At 42.1% G+C, this 13,609-nt stretch overlaps 1 protein-coding gene across 1 annotated transcript in view; it reads right to left on the bottom strand.

Moving 5' to 3' along the window:
* Positions 1-13,609, bottom strand: part of LOC118805243 (regulating synaptic membrane exocytosis protein 2-like) — a 166,579-nt gene that overhangs the window by 39,255 nt on the left and 113,715 nt on the right. The window contains exon 19 of the mRNA XM_036565918.1: positions 10,212-10,351. Within this exon, the coding sequence (XP_036421811.1) occupies positions 10,212-10,351 (140 nt within the window). The remainder of the gene's footprint in view (positions 1-10,211; positions 10,352-13,609) is intronic.

Genomic DNA, 13,609 nt, shown 5'->3' with positions numbered 1-13,609 from the left:
GTCAGAGACTGCAGCTCATCTGCTGATGTAGTTTTTGTTCTCCATCCTCAGTGTCTGACCACAGAGCCGATCTTGTCTGGATGTTTTTGGGTGGCGGTCCACTCTTAGCAGTGACACTGACGTGTGTAAAAACTCCAACAACACCGCTGTGTCTGATACACTCGTACCAGCACAACACACACTCGTCATGAGTCTATGTACATATATGTCACAGTCACTGCTGTGATGAGAACGGACCACCACCCAAGTAACATCTGGACAACGGCCGCCCTGTGGTCAGAAACTGACCAGTGATGAATGAGGTAGAGGGGGCTGACTACAAGGTAGGTGTTTCTAATAAAGTGGCCAGTGTGAGGAAGCACAAGGGAGGTGTTTCTAATATAGTGGCCAGTGAGTGGAAGTACAAGGTAGGTGTTTCTAATAAAGTGGCCAGTGTGTGGAAGTACAAGGTAGGTGTTTCTAATAAAGTGGCCAGTGTGTGGAAGCACAAGGTGGGTGTTTCCAATAAAGTGGCCAGTGTGTGGAAGTACAAGGTGGGTGTTTCTAATAAAGTGGCCAGTGAGTGGAAGTACAAGGTAGGTGTTTCTAATAAAGTGGCAAGTGCGTGGAAGTACAAGGTAGGTGTTTCTAATAAAGTGGCCAATGTGTGGAAATACAAGGTAGGTGTCTCTAATAAAGTGGCCAATGTGTGGAAATACAAGGTAGGTGGTTCTAATAAAGTGGCCAGTGTGTAGAAGCACAAGGTGGGTGTTTCTAATAAAGTGGCCAGTGTGTGGAAGTACAAGGTAGGTGTTTCTAATAAAGTGGCCAGTGTGTGGAAGCACAAGGTGGGTGTTTCCAATAAAGTGGCCAGTGTGTGGAAGTACAAGGTGGGTGTTTCTAATAAAGTGGCCAGTGAGTGGAAGTACAAGGTAGGTGTTTCTAATAAAGTGGCCAGTGCGTGGAAGTACAAGGTAGGTGTTTCTAATAAAGTGGCCAGTGCGTGGAAGTACAAGGTGGGTGTTTCTAATAAAGTGGCCAGTTAGTGGAAGTACAAGGTAGGTGTTTCTAATAAAGTGGCCAGTGAGTGGCAGTACAAGGTAGGTGTGTCTAGTAAACATCTGCACGGCAGCATGACGCCGGTTGCTGTGTGTGAAGTATGTTTTCGTAATAAGCTAAACGGCACAGCGGACATTCTCTAAAGCCTGAGCCAATCAAACTGGTTTGTGCTGCCATTATGTGCATTCAGACGCCGAACCACTGAAGATGTTTCTGCAGACGGCCGGCTGGAGTGTTTCTACGGCTGTGACGAAGAGGATGAATCTGTTTCTATGGCAACTCTGTCCTCAGTGCTTGCCTCTGCATGCTTCAGGATCCTCTTGATAAACTCACATGACCCTTTACCCATTAGACGATCACACACTTATAAGACATTAATGCACAGAAATAAAACGTGTTCTAGGTGCACTGATGACTTTTTACACGTTTATAAGACACATAAAAACGATGCTGATGGGCAGAAATGAGCCTGCATTCAAAAAACATTTCAATAACTGTAAAAGCACAATATGCACATACATAAAACAGATAACAGACAATTGGACACCGATCTTCATGTACAAATCCACTCCAAATGTCTTATAAGTGCATATCTTAGTAGCTGATTATCATTTTTTCCATGCAATCACTCATCAGAAGTGGGTTTGTTAGACTGGCGTGATCAAAGTCCTAATGCACGCACGTAGGCGGATGGAGAGGTGGCTGGAGTTCAGCGTCTCGCTCTCCTTCAGCATTAAACAGAAGGAACGTGGCTAATTGTTCCGTTGAAAAGCTGCTTCCCTCAAATTTTTTCAATGAGCAGGAGTTGCTAAGCGCTTCTGTGGAAGTGAATGAAGACGAATGGTAGAGGAGGAGCGCTGACCAAAAATGTCCTTGCTTCCTCCATGACTGAAGGACCCAAATGCTGCAAGCTGTGCGTGGAGAGCACAAACACTGTGACTAGTCGCATAATAATGCAGCTTATTGTTAGGGATGCACTGAAATTTAGGCCACAGAAACGTTATGGCCAAATCGGTTTTTGGCTGAAAAATGAAAAAGACCAAACATTTTAGCTGGGAAAAAGTCCCAAAAGATTAAATAGGCCTACAATCAAGTGTTGAAATTGAATAATTAACATATAATTAATTAAAGATAACATAAACGAGGAACTGTGATTAAAAACGCTGTTGTCTTCTGTGTTCTCCTGCGCTGGTCAACACAGACGCATTCAAACAGTCTGAGCAGTAGGTCAACAGTGAAAGTATCGATTCACATGATACTCTCTGTTCATGCTGGGTGGAGATACAACACCCAAGACTGACCAGTACAGGTTTAAAAACACTGAAAATGTGACAATCCGCTCCAAACGCAGAACACAGAAACAACAGAAGCAGTAAGGAAAGTGCCTGCGAGCTCGCCGACGCCGGCTGTACTCTCAGTTTATGGAGTGAAAAAAAATCACAAAGAACATGCCGAGCAAAAAATAACAAAAAACAACGGAATTCACTGCCTTGAATGACCAGCTGCTCCCTGTTGTTGAGGACGTTGCATTTCATGGCGCATGCTGTAGCCTATGTCCTGTAATAATTTAGTAATCTTACTTTATGTAAACTGTTTTTATTTATTGTCAGATTTGTCTCATTGAAAGATGTTAGCAATAATAAATAAAACAAGCCTTGCAGTTTTTATATTTGGCATGTCTATTCGAAAGCATAAATAAATGGCCAAAAAAAAAACAAAACAAAAACACAACCTTCCATTCATGCATCACTATGCACCATATATACACTGATCAGGCATAACATTCTGACCACCTCCTTGTTTCTACACTCATTGTCCATTTTATCAGCTCCACTTACTATATAGTTTCACTTTGTAGTTCTACAGTTACAGACTGTAGTCCATCTGTTTCTCTGATACTTTGTTTGCCCCCTTTTACCCTGTTCTTCAGTGGTCAGGACCCCCATGGACCCTCACAGAGCAGGTACTATTTGGGTGGTGGATCATTCTCAGCACTGCAGTAACACTGACGTGGTGGTGGTGTGTTAGTGTGTGTTGTGCTGGTACGAGTGGATCAGACACAGCAGTGCTGGTGGAGTTTTTAAACACTGTGTCCACTCACTGTCCACTCTATTAGACACTCCTACCTGGTCAGCCCACCTTGTAGATGTAAAGTCAGAGACGATAGCTCATCTGCTGCTGCACAGTTTGTGTTGGTCATCCTCTAGTCCTTCATCAGTGGTCACAGGACGCTGTTGGCTGGATTTTTTTGGTTGGTGGACTATTCTCAGTCCAGCAGTGACACTGAGGTGTTTAAAAACTCCAGCAGCACTGCTGTGTCTGATCCACTCGGACCAGCACAACACACACTAACACACCACCACCACGTCAGTGTTACTGCAGTGCTGAGAATGATCCATGTATTCTTTTATATTAAAAATGTTTAAGCATTTATAAAACTATGATTTTGATCAAATGCTCCATATCAACCCATTCATTTTGGACTTACTCGGGAGCGCCCTCTAGTGATTGAGAAACCTAGAAGACATTACAGGGTGTAATTCTCCTCTCTACGAGTTCTCTGGGTTGGTTGCACCAGCTGTATGCAAGTTCAGATGTAGGCTAGTTGTGATGTATTTACTGAGTTCAGGTTTCGCCCCTCAAACTGCACTCCTACATGTAGAGTGTGGTTTGTGAAAATCGCACAAAATGATTCTTCAAGGGTTCTCTAGTGAAGGGAATGGTTCTATTTAGATCCACAAGTTCCATATAGAACAATTTCATACGTAAATAGTGTTTTTGCATGGTAGGGAGAATGCGTTGTATATGGTTCTATATAGAACCAAAAAGGGATTTGTTAGCGTTACACAACAGCAGAACCCTTCTTTGTGCTATACAGAACCACTTTCCTAAAGGTTCTACATAGAACCATATAAAACACATTCTCCATCAATCTGAAGAACCACTTTGCCATGCAGACAACCATTAAAGCATGAAAAATCATGGTTCTGAAAAGAGCCATTCCCTTTACTAAAGAACCCTTGAAGAGCCACCTTTTACGTAGAGCTCGAGCAAATATCTACAGCCCATCCTAAGCAGGTGTAAGAGTTAGTGAAACCAACGGAACATGGTCTAATAATAAGCATGGTCTATTAAGGTCTAATAAATGGACAGGAACTGAAATAGAGGGAATGTATAGAATTGAGACACCACTGCATCATATTAAACTGAATTATGAATGTTTACACTGAATTATGAAGATTTATATCCCTACCAGTGACCTGCTATGGTAAACGCTCAGAGCAGCAGCTGTTTTCTGTTTCGATGTCTCAGGAATGAGCGCTTTCTCACCCAGTTCAGAGGAAATGACACTCTGTAACGGCTGTGCGTTATGTAAGAATCGCGGCGCTCTGACGGCTTTAGCCACTGAATGTGTCATCAAATTAAACTACAAAGTCAAAATTAATAACTCAGTTTACCTGCTAGACTGGATATGTTTGCAAATTGTGTCTGTGTTTCTGCTCAGCTGAGAGTTTTTGCTGTTGCTCTGTTCTGTGAACAGCTGCTCGTGTGACGCTCAGTAGGGTTACAGAGACGTTAGTGATGCTGGGCAGAGCGTTTGGGGGAGGATCACAGTGAGAGGAAGGAGGGGAGGCAGTGAGAACATACAGAACACTGACATCCAAACATTCATATATATTTAAGCAACAGAACACAGAGGGAGTGTGTTATCGCGAAATAACATCACGGCTGTGATTTGGTCGCCGTAGATCATCACAGCCGTGATGTGATTGGCGATAACACACTCCTCGAGTGTTCTATTGCTTTTATACAACAGTTAAATAAATACAGTAATAAATTAATAAACTGGGCCGTGAACGCGGCGTTTAATATGTTTTAATGTTCGCAGTTCCTTCACCAAATTATAGTTCCTTAACGAGCAGCTCGTTGCTACGTCAGAGTAACGAGCTCCACCCACTCGCTGCACAGCCGGCAGTTCGTTCTCCAGCTCCTCACACTAAATTCCCAAACTGTCATCACCACTGAGCAGCTTTTCAGTCGGCAGCTGTGACAGAAGAACAGCTAAACAACCTGGAATCAGCCAGAAATGAACCCAACACCATTCGCCAAACGTGTAGTCTGATCTTCAGAGTCTGACCAAATCAGACTGAGCCATAAAACTGCCGAACTATCAGGTTTAGCTCAGTTTTGTCAGTTTCTGCCAGATCAGTATTAATGTTGTTTTGTTCCAGCCAGTCTGTAAAGCATCTTACAGCCCATTTAGTTTGGCGAATGGTGTTGGGTTCATTTCTGGCTGATTCCAGGTTGTTCAGCTGTTCTTCTGTCACAGCTGCCGACTGAAAAGCTGCTCAGTGGTGATGACAGTTTGGGAATTTAGTGTCGTCTCATCTTCAGAGTCTGACCAAATCGGCTGTCGGTCAAATGTGATCTTGAAAGCGTCCATTTTCTGTTTGTGGCAAAGTAAGAAGTGAAAACGTTCAAATGGCTTGAGCGTCTCCTACAGCTGTCAGAGTCGTTGCTTAGCAACGGCGTCTCAGCGGAGTGATAGTGTTATCGTGATGTTATGGTGAAATAACAGCACGGTTAGAACGCTTTTCGACCAATCAGCTCGCGTGGCCGGAACTAACTGTTGTATAAAAACACATACAGCACTCCAACATGGTCATAATCACAAACACGTACAAATGCAGACTCAGATTCAGACATTCAGACAGAACTACAACACTTAAGACCACACTGTGGAGCATCCACCGACATCCAGACACTCCAAGCCACAATGTCTCTGTTCTAAATAAAACCTCTACCATTGTTTATGTTTTGCCCTGAGCCAAATTGGTAAGGCTACACCATTAGGGTGATTACCTTCCACAGACGCTACACTGTCTATAAAAGATTAATGGGCCTCATTCTCCATTAGGTTCCTAAGTTTGTTCTTAAAAGTGTTCTTGAGAAAGGTCCTAAGAAGAAGTCTACGTCAGATTCATGACATGTTCAGTAACACCTTACTGTAGGGTGCTGTTCATAAGGCTACATGTCTCCTACATAAGCTCGTCATGATAACTGACATAACCCTACATAACTGTTTATGAACGGTTATTCCAATAAGTGTTATTGGCTGTACCAGTTTAACCTTGTTATAAGGTTAAATTAGCCAATTTTGATCAAAGTTAGCAAAAGTAGCCTTTATAGCAGACGATGCCAGTTGTAATAAGCATTTATGGACAGTTATGTAGGGTTATGTCAGTTGTCATGACAACCTTATGTAGGTGTCTTGTAGCCTTATGAACAGCACCCTCCAGTAAAGTGTTACCCATTGTTTTTTAAGCATCCTTTCCTAAAGACAATGGTTCTATGTGGACGCATGCTTAAACAGTTCTCTGCATGGAGAAATGGTTCTTAGATTGATGGAGAATGTGTGGTCTATGGTTCTAAACAGCAGCAAAAAGGGTTCTGCTGTTATAATGTCAAGCTTTTAACAATAGAAGAAAACTTTTTGGTGCTGTATAGAACCATCTACAACACATTCTGCATCAACCTGAAGAACAATTTCACCATGCAAAGAACCATTTAATCATCCAAATGGTTCTTTGGGTGTTCATGGTTCTCTATAGAACCACTGTCTTTACTGAAGAACCCTTGAAGAGGCATCTTTTTTCAGAATGTAGAGTGGAGAAGAGAACATTCAGATCCTGTCTGCCTCGGAGACGAGTACACGGCTGAAGCAGGGGCCCATACGGTTCTAATTTAAACAAGTAAATCAGACTTCTGTCTTGTACTGTAGGTAGTTCTATACAGAACCTTTTTGAAAAGGGTTCCATGTAGCACTGAAAAGGGTTCTTGTATTGTAACAAGCTTGACTTTGCAACAACAGAAGATTCTTTGCATGGTGAAACTGTTCTTCAGATTGATGAAGAATGTGATGCATATGGTTCTATATAGCTCCAAAAAGCGTTCTGTTATTGTTACAACGTCAAGCTTTTTTAACAATCAAAGAACCTTTTTGCTGCTCTATAAACTCCTTTCCAAAAAGGTTCTATCAGAACCATATAAAGCACATTTTCCAACAATCTAAAGAACTTTTTGCGATGCAAAGAACTCTTTAATCATGCAAATGATTCTTTGAGTGTTCATGGTTCTATGTAGAACCATCTTTACTAAAGAACCCTTGAAGAACCATCTTTTTTAAGAGTGTAGCAAGTTGACTTCGTTGGAATGTCTAGACATCCTGCAGCAATTAAACACTGAACAATGCCTAAATGGTTCTTTGCATGGTTAAATGGTTCTTTAGATTAATGGTTCTATACAGCACCAATGAGGGTTCTGCTATTGTTAAAATGTCAAGCTTGTAACGATAGAGGAACTCTTTTTGGCACTATACAGAACCTTTTTCAAAACATTCTTTTATACACTCTTTAAAAAGATGGTTCTTCGAGGGTTCTTTAGTAAAGAAAATGGTTCTATATAGAACGGTGAATACTCAAAGAACCCTTTGCATGAATAAAGCGTACTTTGCATCAAGAAAAGGTTCTTCAGATTGATGGAGAATGTGTTTTATATGGTTTTATATAGAAATGGCTCTATATAGCACCAAAAAGGGTTCTTCTACTGTAACAAGCTTGTATCGTATCAACAGTAGAACCCTATTTGGTACTACTAGGAACCTTTTTAAACTCTTTAATCATGGAAATGGTTCTTTGAGTGTTAATGGTTCTACATAGAACCATTTTCTTTACTAAAGAACCCCTGAAGAACCACCTTTTTCAAGAGTGTAGCAAGTTGACATAGCAATGTCTAGATGTCCTGCAGCAGTTTAACACTGAACAATGCTGGGAATCACTGGTCAGCAGCTACAGTGGAACAAACATATGCTGGACGTTTAATCTGCCGTTCTCTAGTGATGCTGACCTGTCCGGCTCCTCCCCTGCTTCCTCCTCAGCAGCCTCCTCACCACCTCCCTCTGCCCCTCCGGACCCTCCCCCCTCTGCTCCTCCGGCTGTTCCTGTGGTTCCCGCTCCCCCCTCTGCTGCAGCGGCACCAGCGTTCTCCTCGCCCTGAGACTGACTCTGCTGGAGCGCCTCGGCACGGCTACATGCACAAACACACACAAACACATGCACAAACACAAAGAGATGCAGACGGAGGCCGAACGAAGCATGCAGGACAGAAGAGAGAAGAGACGGCAGTGAGCATGCAGACATGCCCACACAATCCGTTTAAGTTATGACAAACAACAGAATCGATCGGAGCAGTGATGGAGGGAGTGAGTGGAGACCACCTGAAAGAAACTCGAGAGAAGTGGCCCGTCAACATTAAGCTCTTTCTGTAGCAGAGGACCCGTGTTAAAGCTTTCACGCTGCTTTAAGACACAGTTCGGTGAAAGCGTTTCCCCCCTTCCTTCAAATGCAGTGGATCAGGCAGGACACGCTCGGTGTCTGCAGTTTGTTTCCTTAGTTTTACGCTGGTGCTACGAGGCTATGCTGCTAACAATTTACCCCATTTACTGACCGTCCCTTTGTTACTGTTGCTACGTCCATAAAACCTTCTGCTTAGGCTACCTGGTAGTTGAGAACTAGTACTTACAGACTACAAAGATCAGCATTACACAGAGAAGAACATCTAAAATGGATAGTTCCGGTCCTAAAATCTGACTGGCTGAGCTGCGCCTGAAGCCGGTGTAAATTCCACAATATACGCACACATATGACCACCTCACAGCACGAAAACACCCATGTTGTTAATGAATAATCTTTGATTCTAATGCTGCTCACATGGACCACAGAGTATATTGATAGAGTAAGAAGCTGTTGTTTGTTTAAACTGAGGGGCTGACAACTTATGTTCTTAACTAGAACTGGGCTGGTCAGCTAGCTAACAGGCTAAAAGAGCCAACAGCCTAAACAGCTCCATCATTAATATCACAGGCTTGAATTAAAGCACTTATGGTTTGATTAACTGTTAAACGACAGTATGAAAGAAGTCGCATCAAACCCAGACTGAGTCCCAAACGGCTCTGTACTCCCTAAATAGTGTTCTAGCTAAGAAGGTTTAGAGTGCATCATGTATCGAGTGTGGATGTGTCATGGTCTTGGACTACAGCTTAGCTATTTGGTGGAGTATAAGCTTCTGTTACTCGTTAGCTAAATTAGCCTTTGTTGCAAAACTAAAGACACAGACTGCAGACACCAAACGTCCTGGCTGAGGACATAAAGGGGGAAACAATGAAGTATTCCTCGAATATGAGCGCCGAACTCAGCTCAGACCTGCTGCTCTCCCAGCCATGGAGAAACACTCACTGACGTTACTGTTTGGTTCAGTTTAAAACAAGTAGAACCAAACCTGATCTCCACCAGAACCGGACAGAGGAGTTCATTACAAGCACAGAGAGGTGTTGCTCATGACGGGAACCACAGACCACGGGATATGCTTTTGGTAACTGAGGCCGAGCATCAGCAATTACACTGAATTATCAAGTGGTCAAATTCAAATGCTCACAGAATTAAACCACAGGTGCAGTGAAGTTGATTCTGTGTTTACTTTAAGGTAAAACCCTGTAGGCCTATAAGTTAGGGGTGGGCGATATGACAAAAATATAACATCACGATACTTTAAGACATCTTCTTGATACACAATATGCATCCTGATATTTATCTTTTCTGAAGTTTGAGGAGCTACAACAGACAAAACAAAAAAAAATAGTAGTGCCATATATAAAAGCGGTATCAAAATATTAAATATAATTAAATACAATGACTTTTGTTTAATGGTTCATGGACTATGCTGCACTAAATCTAATGAAACAGGACTATTAATGTTCATTTTGTAATGAAACATGCAGTTTGTCAGTGTTAAGTATTGATGAAATCTACAACATACTCAGGAAAGCATATTGTGACCTGATGCAATTTATCATGATAATGATTAATACTGATTCATACTGTCCACCCCTACTGTAAATCGCACACCTCTATTTTCATGTAACTGAATGGGTAGGATGGTATATTCACTCCAAGAATGCCTATATATATATATATATATATATATATATAAAACGTGTGATAGTTACACAGTGACAGCCTCTTTAGGCCACTTTAAAAATCAGTGTGGTGGTCCACACCCCACCCTTCCGTGGTCCATGACTTGGACCAAAAGGTCAAAGGTCGGAATGCACCTACCTGATCCTGCGAGTGGCCCGCGCCCTCTCAGACTGGACAGACATGTAGCTCGCGCTGCTAAGCCGAGACGCGCTCGACATAGCGGACACGTCGCTTACATCACTGTCCGACGACTTCATGGACAGACTGTCCATCCCTCGCTGTTGGGGGGGGGCAAACATAAAATGGCAGAATGTTTATAATATTTATGCTGCTGTAATAATACACTGTATTGCATTTTCAGCACAAGACTTCAATACAGTTTTTTCATTTATAACACAAAATTTAATTCTAATACATAAATATTACCGTTGTCGGAACAAAACCTCATATCTCCAAAATGGTAACTTTACAGGAGAAGGAAAAAACATACTTTACTTTCAATGTAAGTCAATGGAACCAGACTTTTTTCCAAGTCATTTTGGGCCGTTTCTTTTGGTCCATTCATCATGAAATTTACAGACAAGCAGCGATATCTTATTTATGTTATTATGGCATAATTTAGCATTACAGTTGAATGCCGTGTTTTGTTGATTTCCTGTATATATATATATATATATATATATATATCATTTTTATTATTTGCACAGGCCATATTTTCTGCTTTATTCCAGTAGATTAAAGTCAGCAAATAAACCGTAATTGTGCATTAAAAGGTGTGATCCATGAAGAAGTTAACTTATTTTCTCGAACAAAATCAACAAAACATCGTTGTCCAGGGGTACACTAACTTTTGCATACACCTGCACGCTTACATTTGATTTACATTCTGCACTTCTGACCATTTTGTTTGTTTTGACATCAAAAAAATTACAAAACCATGTCAGAAAAGTAAAGGATGTCAAAACAAGGCTCCACACACATTAACAACTCTCCATCAAATTCTATTAAGCAACAGAACAGGAGAAGGAACTTGTGTCGTAGCACAGCTGTGGTTCCTCACCACAACACACGACCCCCAGCGTTCTACTGCTTTTATACAACAGCTCTGCAAAATAAAGAAAATAGTAAAGCAAACAAGTCTTGAATCTTTTATCACGTGTTTTAATATCCGCAAATCCTTCCGCCAAAAAAGTAGTGCCCATCTGAGTCACAGATAGAGCCATAAACTGTCACAATATCAGCTTTTTTTAATATTTGCAGATGAACCTGAATGTCTCTCATTTACAGACAGTCGGTAAAGTGTTTCACAGCCTGACACATTTGCTGAATTGTTTTCTGTTGGATTCTGGCTTATTCCAGTTTGTTTAGTTTGGAATTTGATGTAGGTCTGTGGTCACCTTCTTCTTCAGAATCTGACCAAACAGGCTATGGGTCATTATCTTATAGAGGTCATCTAATGTGTCCATTTTCTGGTTTTGTATTGGCCAATGTAGGAACTTAATCACGGTTACTGACTAAATAAAATATAATAAAAGTGTTAAATAAAATAGAATAAAATATCACCTCTTCTACTTACAAACACAAATGCGGTATGAATTGAATGTGCAGAGTTTTCACACACTTCCCAACAATTTCGCCACTTGTTTCTCCACTGTGTATATATTGTTCATATATTTATTTCATTTATATTTCATAGATATGTTATATTTATGCCTATTATTGCACATTTACACTGTCTGTTTTGCACTATTGGTACTATTTGCACTTCTGGTAGATGCTAACTGCATTTGGTTGCCTTGTACTTGTACTGAGCAATGACTATAAGGTTGTATCTACACTATATTGCCAAAAATATTCACTCACCCATCCAAATCATTGAATTCAGGTGTTCCAATCACTTCCATGGCCACAGGTGTATAAAACCGAGCACCTAGGCCTGCAGACTGCTTCTACAGACATTAGTGAAAGAATGTGTCGCTCTCAGGAGCTCAGTGAATTCCAGAGTGGTACCGTGATCGGATGCCACCTGTGCAACAAGTCCAGTCGTGAAATTTTCTCACTACTAAATATTCCACAGTCAACTGTCAGTGGTACTATAACAAAGTGGAAGCGATTGGGAACGACAGCAACTCAGCCACGAAGTGGTCGGCCACGTAAAATGACAGAGCGGGGTCAGCGGATGCTGAGGCGCATAGTGCGCAGAGGTCACCAACTTTCTGCAAAGTCAAACGCTACAGACCTCCAAACTTCATGTGGCCTTCAGATTAGCTGAAGAACAGCGTAGAGAGCTTCATGGAATGGGGTTCCATGGCCGAGCAGCTGCATCCAAGCCTTACATCACCAAGCGCAATGCAAAGTGTTGAATGCAGTGGTGTAAAGCGCCGCCACTGGACTCAAGAGCAGTGGAGACGTGTTCTCTGGAGTGACCAATCACGCTTCTCCGTCTGGCAATCCGATGGACGAGTTTGGGTTTGGTGGTTGCCAGGAGACGGTACTTGTCTGACTGCATTGTGCTGAGTGTAAAGTTTGGTGGAGGGGGATTCTGGTGTGGGGTTGTTTTTCAGGAGTTGGGCTCGGCCCCTTAGTTCCAGTGAAAGGAACTCTTAATGCTTCAGCACCAAGAGATTTTGGACAATTTCATGCTCCCAACTTTGTGGGAACAGTTTGGGGACGGCCCCTTCCTGTTCCAACATGACTGCGCACCAGTGGTCCATAAAGACATGGATGAGCGAGTTTGGTGTGGAAGAACTGGACTGGCCTGCACAGAGTCCTGACTTCAACCCGACAGAACACCTTTGGGATGAATTAGAGCGGAGACTAAGAGCCAGGCCTTCTCGTCCAACATCAGTGTCTGACCTCACAAATGCGCTTCTGGAAGAATGGTCAAAAATTCCCATAAACATTCCTAAACCTTGTGGAAAGCCTTCCCAGAAGAGTTGAAGCTGTTATTGCTGCAAAGGGTGAGCCGACATCATATTAAACCCTATGGATTAAGAATGGGATGTCACTCAAGTTCATATGCGTGTGAAGGCAGATGAACGAATACTTTTGGCAATATCGTGTATCTATCTATCTATTTAGAGGTGCAATACAAAATGAATATCCTGATACTTTAAAAGGTTTTCACGATACACAATATGCATCACTATATTTACTTTTTCTGACATTTGATAAGTTGGAATAGACAAAGTAGCACCACCTTTAAAAAAGTAACAATCCGAAACGGAATCCAGTGAATTTTCACAAACAGTGCTGCACTAAATCCAACCAAACAGGACTCTCTTTAGGGCTCCCGAGTGGGGCAACCAGCTAATCGTTGGCTCTATCGGCAGGAGAACATGAGTTTGATCCCTGGTGATGCTACAGCCATCCGTGGCTGACAGTCTGAGAGTCCAAGAGAGCACAGCTGTCCTTGCTCTCTATGGGTGGGTAGGATGGCCCCCTGTCTCCCCCGCCACTCAGCACGATGCCAGCCAGCGCAGGCGTCTGTTAGCTGATGTAACACAACTGGAAGCTTTAGTGAAAGTTCCACCAGG

Source organism: Colossoma macropomum, unplaced genomic scaffold (assembly GCF_904425465.1).
Source record: "Colossoma macropomum unplaced genomic scaffold, Colossoma_macropomum, whole genome shotgun sequence".
Lineage (NCBI taxonomy): Eukaryota > Metazoa > Chordata > Actinopteri > Characiformes > Serrasalmidae > Colossoma > Colossoma macropomum.
The sequence above is the reverse complement of the archived record's forward strand: the minus strand, read 5'-3'. Positions and strand labels throughout refer to the sequence as shown.